General features: G+C 50.7%; 1 protein-coding gene across 2 annotated transcripts; it reads right to left on the bottom strand.

Annotated features, from left to right (window-relative positions):
* Positions 1 to 397: 397 nt before the first annotated feature.
* On the bottom strand, positions 398 to 9,045 carry THEMIS2 (thymocyte selection associated family member 2). 2 transcript variants are annotated; one of them, XM_027443722.3, is made up of 5 exons: positions 8,823 to 9,045; positions 4,075 to 4,215; positions 3,757 to 3,957; positions 2,340 to 3,563; positions 398 to 574 (listed from the first exon to the last, which is right to left on the bottom strand). In XM_027443722.3, the coding sequence occupies exons 1-5, from the start codon at positions 8,914 to 8,916 to the stop codon at positions 543 to 545; spliced, it is 1,692 nt and encodes a 563-aa protein (XP_027299523.2). In that variant the 5' UTR covers positions 8,917 to 9,045; the 3' UTR covers positions 398 to 542. The 2 variants fall into 2 exon arrangements, with proteins under 2 accessions (XP_027299523.2, XP_021131828.3); XM_021276153.4 differs by lacking the exon at positions 398 to 574 and adding an exon at positions 1,583 to 1,782.
* Between the last annotated feature and the right edge of the window lie 8,881 nt (positions 9,046 to 17,926).

Here is a 17,926-nt window from a genome sequence, read left to right as displayed (position 1 = left end):
TTGGTTGAAGCTTTGTACGTAATGTTTAGGTGCTATAAATGGTGATAGTGCTTGTTTGCAGGAGAGATGAGTTCTTGCTTTGGTGAGTATTCAGTGAAATGATCTCAACAGCAAGAGTCAGTGTCTTAGTCACAATGCTGTGATTTGAGGAGAGGACCCTGATACTGACTGTAAATCACAGGGTGAGAACAAAGAGAAGGAAACCAGCTCAAATCCCATGTAGGGCTTTAGCCAAGTTAGAAGGGAGGAGATGCTCTCTGCAACTTGGTAAAGCTTCTCTAGACCCTAAGTGAGGAATGACATGAACTGAAAAACAACCCAAAATTACACTTTACTGAGATTTTTTTTTTTTTTTTTACAACAGTTTACTAGTAAAGGAATTGAGAAGTTTGTTTTCCAGCTCTGATTTGTACCTGCTTCTAATCTGAAGTACCTAGGTCTGGAAATTGCCCTGTGTTGGTGCTGCCTGGCACTGCAGCAGTCAGGCGGGATGGCAATGCTTTGTCCAGTAGTAGGATGTATAGAAAGCTGCTGATGCTGGTTCATGAGCCTTTGGTAGATTCCAGCAAAACAACTGCAAGAGAAGAATTTGTTCTAAACTTTTCAGTTTGAAATGGATATGAGCATGGCACATCCTTAGGATCCAGCCAAGCTATTATGCAGAAAGTGTGTGGATGATATTAGTGCATAGGAGCAGAGTGAGACACATGTTCTAGGGCCCTGGCTAGCACCTCAATGACATCTTGGTGACTGCTCCGTTCCCAGGATGGTTGCCAAACTGTTTGCTGCTCTGGTGCAGTTGGAGAGTCAGACGAGTGACAGTAGAGGATGCAATCCATAGCAAAACATCCAGCTACAGCAGAGCAGGGAGGATTTAGTCTGCATATGTGGCCATTCCTCAGGCATATGGTCTACTTGCATTCATAGAATCATATGGGGCTGAGGTTGGAAGGGACAGTAAAGATCATCTAGTTCCAATCCCCCTGCCATCAGCAGGGATGCTACCCACTAGATCAGTTGCTCAGGGCCTCATCCAACGTGGCCTTTAACACCTCTAGGGATAGGGCATCCACAACCTCTCCGGGCAACCTGTTCCAGTGCCTTACTACCCTTACAGTGAACAATTTCCCCCTAACCCATAATCTGAATCTCCCCTCTTTTAATTTAAAACCATTCCTCCTTGTCCTGTCACTGTCCAAGCAAAACCGTGTTCTCCATTCTCTCTATAATTCCCTGTACTGAAAAGCTGCAATGAGGTGACCCTAGAGCCTTCTGTAGGCTGAACAGCCCCAGCTCTCCCAGCCTTTCTTCGTAGGAGTGGGGCTCCAGCCCCTTGATCATCTTCGTGGTCCTCTGGACCCACTCTAACAGCCCCACATCCTTCTTATGATCGGGACCCCAGACCTGGATGCTGGACTGGAGTCTTCACTAGTAGGGCCTCACAGGGGCAGAGCAGAGGTTTGACAAGCCCCTCCCTTGACCTGCTGGCTACTCCTCCGCTAATGCAGACCAGGATGCATTCAAGGAAAGGGGGGCACATTATTTGCATCATCGAGGCAGGTGGAAGTTGTGCTGTGGACCCTTAAGGTTGTATTTAGCCTTTATTTAAATAGGCTATTTAATAGCCTTAATTTAATACAAGATCTAAGAATATTCAGAGGCTGGACAGCTTCCAGAAACCAGATGATTAAAAAGGAAAAACAGTCTGCATTTTTTTAATTGTCTTTTGAATGTCTTCTTCAATGACTTCATAGTCATGTTCATCACTGCTTCTCTCCATGTCTGCAAGAGAGAAGCACAGACTATGTACATAAATGGAGCTGGAGCATGGCTGAAACCCTACAGGGAGATGCCCCTGCCTGCCCTCCCCTCCTCCCTGATGTGGTGGTGCAGGAGGAGTACCTGCACCAGGTAGCCCCAGAGAGTCTGGGGCCAAGTGCCTGCAAGGAAAAAGGCTTCTCGCCGTTATAGACACTGGCTTCCAGTGCCACAGGTCCCTTGCAATTTGGGGGCAGGAATATTCTGCATTTGAGAGCAGGTCAAGGCCAAGTGCTCATGTACAGTGTTTGTTTCTCAATAGCCCTTGAGGCCAGACCTTGTTTTCCCTCATGCCACGGTCCATGTGTGGGACAAAGGATGGGACAGCCACCCACAGAAACTTAGCTGGTCTCGGGCTAACACATGGCTGGGTGCCGGTCTCCTCAGCAGAACATCCCTGCCTCATGTCCCCATGGGGACAGCCCCAGGTACCTCATGGCCAGCAGTGCCCCACGACAACACAAATACATGTAATACATGCATACAACCCGCTATTGCTACTGGGGGCCCCATGCTCTCACCTGTGTCACTGGGAACCTTGCGGGACCGGGGAGCTGCCGGCAGACGGGGACGTGGGCTGTACTCATTGGGGGTGCTCCGGTGGGTAGTACGGCTCTTCACCTTCTGGGGAAGGACCAATGGCGGCGGCAGTGGTTGAGCCAGGCGTGTCTGGGAGCTGGTGGTGGGTCTGGGGACCTGGGAGCGCTTTCCCCTGGAGCGTGCCCTGTCCGGCTCTGGGGCAGGGCGTGGCTGTACCTGCACATCCCTACTGGCCACCTTTGGCTTGGGGGGCCGTGGGGGTGGTGGGGCTGAGCCACCAGGCAGCTGCGCCAGCAGCTTGTAGTAGAAGGCCTCGGTCAGCTCCTCCACATGGGAGCAGTGCGTGGAGGGGGCCTGGGAGCGGACAGGCTCCTCAGTGAGGACAAGGGAGAGGTCCAGCCACTGGGGTGGGATCTCAAAGCCCTTATCTGGCTCCTCACAGAAGCTGCTGACCAGGAAGGGCTGGGTGATGCGGGCCTCCAGCCGCAGTGCAGGGAAGGAGCCCAGCACATCCCTCTCCAGCGCTGGGTCCGTGGCCACCACTCGGACATCGCATGGCAGTGGCAGCAGCTCCACCAGCTCCGTCAGCCTGTACTTCTTGCTGTCACACACCTCCTCCACAAAGCTGCCCCCCAGATCCAGGGGCAGCAGCAGCTCCTCGCCCTCCTCCTCCTCACCCTCCTCCTCACTATGGCGGAGGCACAGGAGCCGGGTGCTGGCACCAGCCAGTAGCAGCTGCCGGGCCTCCAGCCGGTCACCCACACTGAGCGGGGGCACGCCGTCCTCGCAGCCCTCACAGTCCTGCATTACCACCACATGCAGCTGCTGGCCAGACTGCAGGCTGGCTGCCAGCTCCTGCACCCCTGCAAACTGCCGGGGCCGCCGCCTGAAGCGGCCTTGGTAGGCACTGGAGAGAAGGAAACGGCGGGTGCCGCTGCGGGCAGAGGCCAGGACCCTCCAGGTGTGGGAGCAGCTGTGGATCTGCAGCCGCTGTCCCTTCCGCAGGCGGGTGACCCAGGCGCTCTCAAAGATGGTGGCACTGTGGGGCCCCTCCAGGATCTCGGCCTGTGTCGGCAGCACCTCCTCCATCCCCAGCACCTCACTCAGCAGCAGTGGCCGCGAGAAGTGGACGTCCTGCGACTCCTCTGTCACATCCTCCACATCCACCTCCAACGTGGAGGGGATCTTCACCTCATCCCTTCGCACTGCAGGGGCAGAACCACTCTGATGTTGTGCTCGGCTTCTTCTCATGCGGTAGAGAACCTCACCTTGTGCCCACCCTGCCTGCAACCACCCATGCTGCCCGTGTCAGGGCCCTATCAACAAACCTGTGTAAGCCCCCTCCCCCCCCACTCTCCACCCCCCAGCACCCCTGCCTGGCCCCACAGCAGGACTCACGGTTCATGGTGGCCTGCACCTCATAGACAGGGCTCAGGAGCAGGGCGTGGGGGCCGATGGTGGGGCACCGTAGTGGCTGTGTCTGTCTGCCCCTCAACTCCAGTGCCTGGTGCAGTGTAAGGCCCTTCTTCCTGCAGACCCCCGGCAAGGGTCCCTGTGGCGTGGGGCATGGCATCAGATCTAGGGCAGGCTGGAAAAGACCTGTGGGAGGGCAAGGATGAGACCCTGACAGGTGCAAAGGGCCTCCCAGTGAGGAGGGCCCTATGGGGTGCCATGGGGCTCAGTTGTGGTGGGTTGGGGCAGGATGTTCTTGTTCACCCTTAAACGTTGGCAGCAGCTCCGTTGTCTGCCCCGTGTGCACATTCTCACAGACAACCTTCTGCAGTGTGACAGCTGTGATTTTCAGCAGGTCGCCAGTTGACAAGCAGCACTCATTGCCTGAGATCTCATACACGGACCCTGCAGGGAGAGGAGAGATGTTGTCATTGACAGTCACTGTGCTGAGACTGGGCTGTGGGGTGCAGGTGTCCCACATGGTCCCAGACAGCCCAGCTGGGTCACATGTGGCTGTGGAGTGGTTCCAGCAACTCTGTTATCCCCTGCCTCCTCTCAGAGCATGGGGATAGGGAGCTGTCACCCATCAGTATGGGCACTTGTACTCTGGGAGTGGTGCAGGAAGCAATTGCTGCCAAGCCCATCAGCTGCTGCTTGCAATCTGTTCACAAATGGGTTTATTTCTGCTTGGCTGATTGATTTTGAGCCCACATGCTTTGTTTACCAGTGGGCAGAGATTGCTCCGGATCACACAAGGCCACATTCTCTGCTACTGCTGCTGTCCTGCACAAGTGGGGCTGCAGCTGGACACTCTGGTGCCAAGTGTGGTGAAGCTCAGCACAGCTGAAGAGGGCTGAGCAACCAGCATCCCTCAGGATTTCCTGGAAGAATCTGCCTCTACCAGCATTTTTAACCATTGTTAATGTCTGTTAACAACACACAGAATGACACAAAGATGGGTTTTAGATTCAGACCTTTGGATTTCCTCTAAGCTGTCCCTTCCTGTCTCCTCAGAACATCTGCAGGTGATTGGTGCTTCCATCTAACACTAGAAGATCCTGACTGAAGTCAGAGATACACAGGAGTCCTACGAGAGGTGGCAGCAGGGGAAGGTGACCAAAGAGGAATACAGTGATATGGTCTAGAAGGCAGGGTTGGGGTTAGGAAAGCCAAAGCCCACCCGGATTATCAAAAGGGGATTATATCATGCTTAACCAACCTGATCACCTTCTACAATGAGGCATTAGGCTTGGTGGACAAGGGGAGAGCAGTGGGTGGTGTTTGCCTTAACTTCAGTAAGGTTTTTGGTGCCAAAAATTTTGGCATGTCTCCTATCACATCCTCGTAGAGAAGCAGCTGAAGAATGGGTTAGATAAGTGCCTGCTGTGCTGGACTGAAAACTGGGTTATGGGCCCAGAGGGTGGTGATCAGTAGCACAAAGTCTACTTGGAAGCCAGTAACTGGTGGTGTACCCCAGGTGTCAATACTGTGTCTAGTCTTGCTTAACATCTTCATTAACAATCTGGATGATGGGGCAGAGAGCACCCTCAGCACCTCCAGATGACACAAAACCAGGAGGACTGGCTGATACACTGCAGGGTCATGCTGCTGTCCAAGAGGGCACTCAAGAGGCCTGACTGGGGTTGAGCATGAGCAGACACTTCAGGCTGCTCGTGCGCACACTTGGAGCTCTTTGGTTTTAACTCTTCCCATGGGCAGGGGAAACTGGAGGGAGCTGGATGGATGTGGCTGGGGTAGAGGGTGGTGTGAGCTGCCCGCTGCAGGTGGCACCAGCTTTGGGGATTATGCAAGGATCAGCTTCTTGCAGAAATGTAGGAAGTGCTTGCATGGTGTGGAAATGCTTCCAGGGCACAGCTGCTGTGCACCAACGTTCCTGGGGAAGTCACAGGACTCTAGGGCTGTGGTGGGGCTGTGGGTTCCCAGAATGCTGAAGGGGGCCATGGAGGGGCTGTATGGACAGGGAGTGTAGTGGGTTTACGTGGCAAGGTTTTGGTAGCAGGGGGCCATAGGGGTGGTTTCTGTGAGAAAGATCTACAAGCCGCCCCATGTTTGGGAAGGGCCCCATTGTTTTCCAGAGCTGAGCCAATAAGCGATGTTGTTTTGCGCCTCTGTGAGAGCATATTTAAGACAGGGAAAAAAACGCTGCGCCACACAGCAGCCAGGAGAGTCAAGGGAGTGAGAAACAGCCTTGCAGGTGCCAAGGTCAGTGTAGAAGGAGGGGGAGAGGTGCTCCAGGCGCCGGAGCAGAAGTCCCCTGCGGCCTGTGGTGAGGACCATGGTGAAGCAGGCTGTCCCCCTGCAGCCCATGGAGTACCACGGTGGAGCAGGGTTCCACGCTGCAGCCCGTGGAGGAGACCACGGTGGAGCAGGTGGCCCTGCACCGACGGAGGCTGCCGCCTGTGGAAGACCCCTGCCGGAGCAGATTCCGGGCCGGACCTGTAGCCCGTGGAGAGGAGCCCACGCAGGAGCAGGTGATCTGGCAGGAGCTGCTGCCCGTAGGGGAGCCAGGTTGGAGCAGTTTTCTCCTGAGGGATGGACCCCATGGTACGGACCCATATCTGGAGCAGTTCTGGAAGAGCTGCTGCCTGTGGGAAGCCCACGTCGGATCAGTTCATCAAGGACTGCATCCCATGGGTGGGACCCCACAGCACAGGGGACGAGAGTGACCGAGAAGGAGCGGCAGAGAAGAAGTGCTGTAGACTGACCATAACCCCCATTCCCCCGTTCCCCTGCGCCGCTCGGGGGGAGGAGGTGGAAGAGGGTGGATGGGGGGGGGGGGGGGAGGTGCTTTTGGTTTCTTTCCTTTGTTTCTCAATTCTCTAGCTTGTTAGTAATGAGCAATAAATCTTACTATCTTTCTTATGCTGAGTCTGGTTTGCCCATTACACTAATTATTGTGTGATCTCGTCCTTATCTCAATCCTTGAGCCCCTTTCACATATTTTCTCCCCATTCCTCTTTGAGGAGGGGGAGTGAGAGAGCGGCTGTGGTGGAGCTCGGCTGTCCACTCGAGCGGAACCACGAGGGCCGGCAGCTGCATGGGTCAGGACAGAGCTGGTCTGCAGGCTCAGTGGTGGCAGAGAGGGAGTTCAATGGGCCACCTGAACGGACTGAGCTGGCACCTCTGACAGCCCCACATACTGGTCAAACTCAAAACACCACGGCATGATGTACTGACGTACACAGCCATGTCGGCAGGCTTGCGCCAGAGGGAGCCAAGGCTGGAGACACTGCTGTCGGCTGGCTGACATCCCTGTGCTCAAGGAGGACATGGCTACAGGCACAGCTGCAGCAATGAGCATGGCTCTGCAGAGTGTAGGGGAAACAGCAAGGTGAGAACAGCCGCAGAATGCCTGCCCCTGGGACCTCTTCCTCGGGAGAGGGAGAACCTCAATGTGGAAATTACTATGGCAAAATAACCAGGAAGAGGTGAACGAAAACTCGAAAGCATCAGAAAGTCTCTTGCAGTATGCAAGCACCGGTCCCCCTCCTCCAGCCACACTGTGACAGTATCGAGGACATGATCTGAAACTGGAGGATGCACACAGTGGGGCTGCACTGCCCACAGCACAGCCATGCCTTGTGCCATGGTGCAGAGACCTTGTGAAACCCCCACATGCCTGGCAGGATTGGCTCCCTTGGGTGGCAGTGAGACACAGGCTCTGCATGAGGAGGCTTGTGGCTGGTCCATGTAGGAACCTGAGTTACTCCTCAGCGGTATCGTAGCATCAAGCCACAGCTGTTGCAACATGAAATATTAACAAGAATGTGGAGGACATGAAGAGTGTTTGGCTGAGGGAGGAGCCTGAGAAAGGGCTGAGAGCGGCAGAAGTTTTGTTTAAGATCTTGGAGACACCCTCCCCGCCCACCTGCAGTCCCCAAAACAGAAAGCCAGAAGTAATGACAGGAAATCCAGAAACATTCAACTCAAAATGTTTAAGAAACGTTATCTCTGCAAGATAACACATCTGCAGGGTGCAATGCTGACTAACCCCTGGTGCATAATCATCTGCCTGTGAAGGTCTAACACCATCTACCAGCAGCCAAGGCAATATGTAGCTGGGAGCCTTGGAAGAGCTGGCCAAGGGGTCTTTGTTGTGCTGACACTTATTTCTAAGCAGTCAGAAATACCTAGAAGCTTGTACAATCCATGCCCTGAAAAGCTTCCAGTGCTGGTAGCAGTGCAGGTGTCATAACACAGGAGATAAACAGTGCAGAAGAGTACAACAGGAATGACTGGAGTCTGAACAATATAATTGCATGCCAAATGCAAACACCATTTCAAAGCTGTGGGAAAGATTCGGTACTTGACTACACTGCGAAGGGACAGAGTAAGTATGTTCTGGGACACTCTACCTTTCATGGAGCAGGAGCTCCTCAGACTATGCTGCCATGCCATGATACCATCCACCACAAGCAATGACCCCTTCTGACCCTGAATTTCTGCACTCAATGAGCTGCTACCAAACATTTTGCAGCCTAAAACTTCTCCCCCTTCTGGGATGAACTCATGACAAACATCCCGCTCCGCTCCAGCCTCCTCACCACAACTACCAGCAACTGCTAAATACGTTAACTGCTGTTGTTTCAATGTATGGTGGCAGTTCTCCTCATTTAGTAAATTTAAGATGTTATCAATGGCAAAGGCTCTTTGGGAGAGCTAAGCATCCATCTCTGCTGAGCTTCAGGGAAAAAGAACACTGCTTCTGCTCTTTAAAAGTCAGTGTGACCTAGTGCTAGAAATCTCACAAGTCCTGATGGTATCTTGCACATTGGTGTTGGCACAGTGGGCAGGATCCCACTGTGCCTTCCCACTTTTTTGGGAGCCCCAGAAATCCAGCAAAAACATTTGCTAATTTCTGACTGCATCTCACCACCAACATGACCATCATCTGAGGAAATTACACTGATCCAGGTTTCATCTCTCAGGGCCAGGGGGAGGTGGCACAGCCTAGGGGCACTCCTTTGTGGCAGTGGGCACCCAGCACTCACCTTGGAAGTAGACACCAGAGCATATCCTGAGGATGCGGGGTAGGGTGGTGGGGTCCAGGGAGCAGATGTATTCCTGGAAGGAGAGGGGCTCCATGCCTGTGCTGCTGTGTGTTCCAGGGTCCTCTGCAGGGAGTGAACTAAGACAACTCTGTGCTCTGCTTTCACTTCTGCATGGTTTTCACTTCTGCTTCTAGCACTGGTAAGTTCCTGCTCCAGATACTTGCTGCTGGCAGCTCTCCAGTCTATGTAAACAGACTGATGAGCTGCTGGGACAGCCCAATTCCTGTCACCCACAGCCTGGTGGCTCCTAGCCCTGCCCTGCCCATGCTGATGGTGCTGAAGGCAGGCAAAGGCACAGACCTTGGCTCTGCCATGGTGCTGTCCTGGCTGGACCAATGCTCCAGCCCGTCCTGCCTGGGCTGTCCTCATTGCACACCTCCCATGTGCCAGCCTGCCCTACCCCAGACAGAGTGACAGTGCTGTGGGGTAGAGGCCAGGTCTGAACAGACCATGGCAGAGCTAGTGAAGGGCTGTGTCCAGGCAGCCCTCACCCCTTGGAAACACACAGGCACCTCCATCCTGCTCAACTCCAGGCATTCAGATTCCACTTGCCCCAGTCACAAATCTCTCCTGCATCATGCCCTGGCTGTGTTCAGCATGCAGAGGAGCAGAGGGGAACCAGCAGGTCCAGATGGAATCTCTGTGTGGCTGCCTCAGCCCTGGGCAAGCCAACAGCCACATTCCTGAGTCCAGCACAGGCAGCAGCACCCAGCTGGGCCTCCCATAGAGATGAGGCTGTCCTTTGCCAAAGCAGTGGAGCACAGTCCCCATGGCCACAGGCTCCACACCCCAGTCACACAAGCTGCTGAGATGGAAACATCATTTCTGAGATCTGCAGCTCCTGGTGAGCCTCAACTTTCTAACAACTTTCCTTCAACTTGGCTCATGAATCAAACTGAAGCTACAGACTAGGAACAGCAGGAGGATGGGCCTGCATGTAGAAATAAAGCTTGAAGAAAGGTATTTTTAAATAGATGAGACACAAAAAGGTGTCCTGCTCCGCTTTGACTCCATTTGCTGAACAGGAATTTCTTAATTCCTTCATTGAAATGTGTGTGTTTCCCATTGTTAAGAAGAGCACAAAGCAATCTAAGGGACAGAGAGTGCTGGAGCACTGTGATTCCCCCACAGAAGACAATTTTAGTCTGCCTTCAAGCATGTCGCAGCAGCAGAGGTATCCAAAGGATTTCAGGCCAAACTGCCACTTGGAGCTGGACTATCCTTGGCACCAGAGCAGCTCAGCTGTGCCAATGTCTTGACAACTTACAGGGAGGGAGACCCATCCCACCTCACCAGTGACCTGTCCCCGGGCTGCACATCCCTCCCAGTTGAGATACTTTCCTATTGCTCAGCCTTACATGCCCCAGGTTGCAGGTGTGGCCATTGGCCCTTGCTGTCTTGTCTGCCACTTTTGGGAACAGGTTGGCTCCATTGCCTGTGAAACTGTCCTTTGAGTAGTTGTGGGCTGCTATAAGATCACCCTTCTCCTCCTCTTCACCAGACAAAACTAGCCCAGCTCCCAAAACCACCCCCTTTGGGTGTCACATAAAAAGGTAGTCAAATGATCACCTGTTTCAGAGCCCTGCCAAGGACTTCTGCTGATACTGTTTTGCAAAACTGAAAGTATTTAATAAGTCAACAAGATACAACACATTCACAATTGCTGTTGACAAATATACTCATTGCAATAGCACTAACATATAATAACAGTGCTAGCAAAATACTGTCTGGGGTATTCCTCACCAAAAAGTGAAGGTGCAGAGCTTACCAAGAAGGCATTTTTGTCTTGGTGGAGGAGAAGAAGCACAGCCCTTCAACTGCCTCTTCTAGGTCTCCAATCTCTTCTCTCCCCCCACCACCCACTTTTCTATTTTTTTTCTCACTTTATCTAACTAATGCTAACACTAATGATGTTTTTTCTAACACTAACAATTTTCCTTTATACTCTAAACTTAAACTTCCCCCCACAGGGTGATGTTTAGCATAATTTGGATGGAGAATCAAGTTATAGCCATATATGTTTAGCATGTTCTTCATTAAGCTCATTATCATATCCAGGGGTGGATACAAATATGTTTAAAAATAAGAAAACATGGGGAAATTAAATGAAATGGGACAGAAACATACAGTGGCTTAAACAGAACTGTGAGAATTCTAGTAAAGCTAACAAAATACATTCATGTATGTATTTTAACTATTGATACCAAACAGCTGCTCCCAAGCTTAGCAGCCTATAGTTTACCAAGTTAACAAACTGGTTGTAGTTGGAGAAGATACCAAAGGCTGTCCTTGGTCTTTCCTGAAGTTTCATCCCACAGACATGAAAAACTAACAGCCAAGCAGAAACAACACACAGGAAACCCAGCACTAGTGCAGCTCTGCTCATCGATTTTTGCATTTTGACACTGTTGTGAGATGCAGGTCCACCTGCCCCTGATTCCCAGAGCAGGTTAGTGATACAAGGAAACATGATCAAGGGGGATGATAGTTTGCAAGGTGTAGAGTGCAACTGTGACAAGACATTTGAGGACCTGGTGTCCAAATATCCATGGAAATTTGGAAAAACAGAAGGAGTCATGGAGGTGTCCAAGCCCTGGACTTGGAAACAGCGAGCATGGAGATGGTAGGATCATACACTGGACCTTGCTTGAAAGAGGCCTTTATGAACAAGTCTCAAGACTGCTGAATTCCAGCAATGACAAGCCAGGCCTTGGCCACAGTGAGTCAGAGCCAAAGAGGAAGGAAATAGGCCAGGAGCATCTCTTCTATTTAGGGATGTGAAGAACTGCTTGATAAAGGGAGTGAGGATAGGGAGAATCATATAATCATAGGATGGCTTGGGTTGGAAGGGACCTCAAAGATCACCTAGTTCCAATCCCCCTGCCATAGACAGGGATGCCACCCACCAGATCAGTTGCTCAGGGCCTCATCCAACCTGGCCTTGAACACCTGCAGGGATGGGGCATCCACAACCTCTCTGGGCAACCTGTTCCAGTGCCTCACCACCCTTATAATGAAGGATTTCCTCCTAACTGATAATATGAATCTCCCCTCTTTTAGTTTAAAACCATCCCCCCTTATGTGATTGGGCAGAGTCAATCTCCACCTTTTTTATAAGTGCCCTTTAAGTACTGAAAAGCCACAACAAGGTCACCCCAGAGCCTTCTCTTCTGTAGGCTGAACAGCCCCAGCTCTCTCAGCCTTTCTTCATAGGAGAGGTGCTCCAGCTCCGTTGTGGCCCTCCTCTGGACCTGCTCTAACAGATCAACATGCTGGGGGGCCCCAGACCTAGATGCAAGACTCAAAGGAGGGCCTCACAGGGGCAGAGCAGAGGAGGACAATCACCTCCCTCAACCTGCTGACCATGCCTCTTTTGATGCAGCCCAGGACACAATTGGCCTTATGGGATGCAAGCATGCACTGCTGGCTCATGCCGAGCTTTTCGTCTACCAGAACCCCCAAGTCCTTCTCTGCAGGGCTGCTGTCAGTGAGTTTTTGTCCCACCTGGTCAGCTGCACCCCATCCAGCATCAGCATACCCAGTCTCTCAAAAGCTTGTCCAAGGCTGTAGAACCCAAAACCTTGGCACAGTACCAGCTTTGCAGCCAATTCACTTGGCCCCTTTGTCTCCTTCTTCCTGGGTCCCAGTCACGAACTGAGAGGACAGAGGAGAACACTACATGCGCTCCTGATCCCTTCAACATATTTCCAAGGGACACAGATTTTTCCTTTTTGGTATTTCAGAGTTTCCTTGGTACAGCTTCATTTGATCCTACTTGAAAAAGTAGGACGTGGGAGTCTTTGGAACCCACCAGACTTAGTAGTCTCTTTGTAATACCACAAATACAGGTCCCAGGCAGCAAACCTCTCTGGAGAGATTGTCCAGATGGCAAATGGGAGCCTCGGTGCTTCTCAGAGAGGAGTCTCCAATGACTAAAACCCTTCACGCCTTTTTTGTGGCACTAGTTTTGATGCAGTTGGGAGACTGATCCAACTTTGTGTGGTCGGCCTTTCTCAGTTCTCTTTGTTTTTTTTTTTGTTTTTTTTTTTTTCCGAGGTCTTTACTTGTTCTCCTGGAGTCTCCTCTCTCCTGCCTTAGAACCTCGTATCTATTGTGCAGGGGCACTTCATGGGCAGGGGGGAGATAACTCCTCCATCTCTGTTCTGAGACAAGTCTCTACTTTCCCTCGTCATATGAGTCTTTCAAATGTGCTTGTTTTGGGCTTCATGCTTGTTTCCGTGCTCCTTGCCTGGACTTAAGGCAGGGAGAGATGTCCAAGTTGGCTGACAACAGCCCATAGGGCTGACTGGCTCTGATTTGGGGGCAGCAACACCCGCTGTGCTCTCATGGTAGCTTAGCCTTGAGCCTGATTTTATCTACTCAGGTTCAAGGGAGGGGTGAACAAGGCTAATGCTTTGCAGCTACCTGGAAGCATGTGTAATGGACCCATGAGGTTTGGGATGCCTGCAGGAAGCAAAGTAACCGAGCAGTTGTAGGAGGAAACGGCAGCAAACTTGTCAGGGCTCCGTGATCCCAAACACAGCCAAAACCCTGGGCTGAATGAATGAGTGGAAATAATCGAACATAATGCTTTCACTTCCTCCTGCTCTCGCCAGGCTGGAATCTTCCTGCTAGCTCTGCCTGCAAAAGGAGGAACAGGACAGAGGATGCAGAGCCCTGGGAACTGCTGCTGTCACAAATTCTACCCCCTTCCACATACAGCTCTCACTTCCCCACAGGGACCAGGAAAGGAAAGGACAAATCAGGCACCCTGAGCCTGAGGTCAGGGACCTAGGCGTGGGCTAGGCACATGGCCCCTGGGCTGGTGGCCCCTTTGTGACCACTGTCTCCACCTCTCTGAATTGAAATGCAGAGGCCTTGCAGGCAGTCCCTTCACAGGGGTGCCCTGACAGTAGGACAGCACATAGAGGTACTCCAACTGTGCTGCATAGGCAGCAGAGGACATCAGAACGTGACCCACTGCTCCTCCCAGCAAACAGCACCCAGCTCCTCACTAAGGCCAGAGGCTGGCGCAAGCTGTGCAGCTCAAAGGCCGAGGAAGAGGGATCACCAACAGCACTGAGATGGAAACTCCTCTCAAGGGGATCCTTCCCCCTACTTAAGCATATAATAAGGGTGAGAATGGACAGTAGAAGTAACGGGAAGAGGAAGTTACTACAATCAGAGGAAGTTGCCACAATCTCCGTGTTGGTTCAGCTCACTGACAGTAAAGTGAATGCAAATACTTTTTTTTCCCCCTCCAGCTGAGCATTTGTTTGAGATGAAAGAAAATAGGTATTTTACCTACATACCTACATCACTCACACATTTAGGTTAAAAAAAAATGCTGAAAATGATTCACAGAAATTCAAATACTGAACTGGGTGTGGGTCAACACCTACATCTTGACCAGGATTTTGGTCATCAAGAAGCAACTGACACCTACATCCTAGCGCATATTCTGTCCTGCATATGGAGTAACTGAGACAAAACGGTTAAAAGGGAACAGAAAGATATGAAGCGTAACAGAAGGGCCCAGTGATATCAAAATAGGAACAACTGTTGACTAACAACTGCCAGCAGCCAGAGGGCTATTACAAGTTTCATCTAGTTATTTCTGCAAAAGACAGGATGGACAGAAGCAGCCCTTTTAAAGGAAACTTTTCTTTTTCCTGGAACTGGCTTTTTTTCCACCCAAAAACCCACAAGGAAGTGATGAGCACTCAGCAAACAAGTCATAGAGCTCACATGAAGTTTCTGTGCTCCTAGGCTGATGACTTAAGTATGACGAGGGAAGTGCAAACATGCATTGGGCTTATAAGGCAAGGTTTTGGTAGTGAGGGCTGGGGGTGGATGGGTGGAGACTCTGTGAGAAGAGTCCAGAAGCTGCCCTGTGTTAGAAAATAGCCAGTTCTAGAGGGCTCCAAAAGGGACCCAACCACTGACCAGAGCTGAGCCATGAGCTCTGTGGAAAGAAAGGGAAAAAATTGTTATGCAACATCTCACAGGAGCATACCTAACCAGTCAGTGCAGAGCTTTTGGCAGGAGACAGGTGGGCTTGATAAGGGACACCAAACCCATGGTTTCATTTTCTCTGGTTAGGATAGGCTGATTATATCCAAAGTCTTATATATCTCTTGAAAATATTCAGAGCACCCTATAAGCTACCTGTCTGCTGCTTACCCTGGGTTGTACTTGGCATCAGATGGAGGTGACAATTCTGGGTGCTACTGGAAACTTGACTGGGCCTTTGGCAAATCCCTTAGCTGTGCAATGTTCTAAATGATATTTTGGGATCTACACTGAACTAAAAGCCAATAGCCAGGTTCTCGAACCGCATGGGCAGTCCCTGCAAACACAGGACATACTCCACCCCAGCATGTAGGGCTGCTAGCTGCTCTCCAAGCCCCTGCAGTAGATGCTCAAGGAGATGTAATATCATCTTGTTGTGTCCCTTCTGTGCAGGTGACAGCTGGTGGATAGCTGGAAAAACACTGTTTTCCTATTCTCACAAACATGACAACAGATCATTTACGACTTGTTATTTAGTCTTTAAATTTGTAGTCTTTAAAAGCCCACCTGGGCTTGCAGCACACGCTTTCTTACTCCATCCATTCTAGCCATCAGCTTGGCCTCTGGACAGTATTCGCAGGCTCAGGTAGGATGATTAGCTATCAGAACTTTTCATTGTACCTGCTGTACTTTTCATGCTCCTGTCCTGAAGGTTTAGTCTCCATTGTCTTTATGTGGCTTGCTTGGAAGAAAGCAAAATGAAGCTGACAGAAGTAGAGGCACTCAGAGACAGACAGATGATGCCTGCGCTGTATGGTAGAGGAAAGCTCCTGTGGAAAGCCAGGAACAAGGCTTGGCCAGGTCAGCTTCAGGCCACTGGTGGGAAATCACACTGCCACGAGCACTTACAGAGACCAAAGTTGTCCACCTGCTCTTCTGGTGTCCACACTCAACTGGGGAAACCTAAAAATTGCCTAAAGAATTGCCTCACCTTGCAGGGCAGACCACTGGAGTTTCCACAGATTTTAGGCAGTTTCAAGTCATCCTGCCCTGCTTGTCATTCAAAGTCCTAAGCTTACTGTTGTTTGACTACACCTGAAATCCTGAAGTTACAACAAGCAGATCAGAGCTCCTCAGACAGAAGCAGGAATTGAGATCCCACAAGCAGGGCTCAAGGAAGACTAGCACAGGAGAAATGTTAAGTCAGCTGCTACAACCAAAGCAACAGTAGTCTGTCAGCCTGAAGTAACCTCACCTTGAAGGTTTGTAATGCTTTCCACAGTGGAGCACAAACCACCTCTGACCTGTCAAAAAGCAAGCAGTATCAGAGCTGTGAGGTATCTGAGCTTTAGCAATAGTTCTACTGAAGCAGGCAGTGGAATTACTGGTTAAACAGTAATTCCAGGCTTTTCCTCATCTTCACCAAACTCTGAAATCGCTATCAAACTAACTGAGCACACTACTATGCTTGTAGAAGAAAGACTAATAGAGAATGAACTCCTGCAAACTCCTGAAATCGTAAAGCCAGTATTTTCACAAAGACACTGGATAAACAATTTGTTGTGCCTCGTTTCAGTAAGGACTTGCCCTGACATGATACAGGCATAAACATACCATTGCTCACCCACCAGGAAAAATGCTTCTGGTTCTCCTTGAGCCTCAACTCAAGAGGCATGCCTCTTAGACACGCCTAGAAATAGGTGAGGAGCCTCTGTCAGGAACTGATCCACTGCAGTCCAGAAATGAGTCAAAAAAGCCCCTGTGGCCAGCTATGGCCAGCATTGATAGGTTAAGCCAGTACTACTGGCCAGTTCCTCATAACTCTGCACAGATGCTGGCAGCTTGCCATCTGAGTATCTTTGCAAGGCAGCAGTGAACAACTCTAACCATGGCAGACATGTCAGAATAACCAGAGCAGTACTTGGAGCACACCTGTTATTTAAGACTTCCTTCTCCTCCTCTACCATGTTCTGCAAGCGTGCCTGAATTTGTCAGAATATGCCAGATGATAGGACATACAGCTATACACAGCATGGAGAACAGCACTGATGTGGACTCTTTAGCAGCCTCTCCCCTTCTTACAGCTTCTCTGAAGAGGACAGCATTTCCGGAGGATTCACAAGAAGCAAATGACAACACCAGAGCAACAATCAAAACTGCTGGACAGCTATTCTGGAAGATGCAGGACCCCTTGAAGGAGATGGGGAAAAGCATCACAGCTACACAGTTTGATGCACTAAGCTGTTGCCACTATGCCAGGTACCGCTTACTGGTTATGGGACTTTCAGGGGTAGAAGATGGTGACCCAAATCACACAGCTGTCTATCCCGAACTGGGCACAATCCTACTTCACCCTCTCCACCTTGCAATAACATTCCTGTCCACTACACAGCACAAGCAGCATAGTCTCAGTAGCACCACAGAGCTTGTATGAATGAGCTTTTCCTAGTGTTGAGCAGAGGTTCAAGCGAGATTTTTTTTTCCTCTTTACTTGCCACTGCTAGATTAAAACAAACAGGTTTGAGTCCAGAGAATCTACACATTATCTGACTGTATTAGTCTGCCTTTGAAAAACATACTCTCAAGCATCATCTGACCTTTGAGACCATTAACAGCCATTACATAGCCCCAGTTCTTCGGCTTGTCCTGAGCCACATCTTTCAGCCCATCCCTCTGCTGCAGTCCTTCCCAATGACACTGTCTGTTTCAAAGCACTTGGTGTAGTTGCATGAGCACATACTTTAGCTGGAACACTCACCTGTTCTGAAATGGAAGCTATTCCTAAAACGCCCCAGGGAGCAGTTATCTCTTCTCCAGGAGCAGTCTATCAGGAACTTCCTCACAGGGTCTAAAACATTGGTATCTTATTGCAAAGCACACTGTGAATAGATAGCTTCTGGAAGCTCATTACTTGCTCTTGGGATGGCTGCTGGGTTCTTGTTCTACTCTTCTCTCTCCTGGTTTTGAAATACAACCTCGTTACAATCTGACAAATGCTTCAGGGACAGTGTTCCTGGAAAACACTCCCATTA

Source organism: Anas platyrhynchos, chromosome 24, assembly GCF_047663525.1.
Source record: "Anas platyrhynchos isolate ZD024472 breed Pekin duck chromosome 24, IASCAAS_PekinDuck_T2T, whole genome shotgun sequence".
Classification (NCBI taxonomy): domain Eukaryota; kingdom Metazoa; phylum Chordata; class Aves; order Anseriformes; family Anatidae; genus Anas; species Anas platyrhynchos.
The sequence above is the reverse complement of the archived record's forward strand: the minus strand, read 5'-3'. Positions and strand labels throughout refer to the sequence as shown.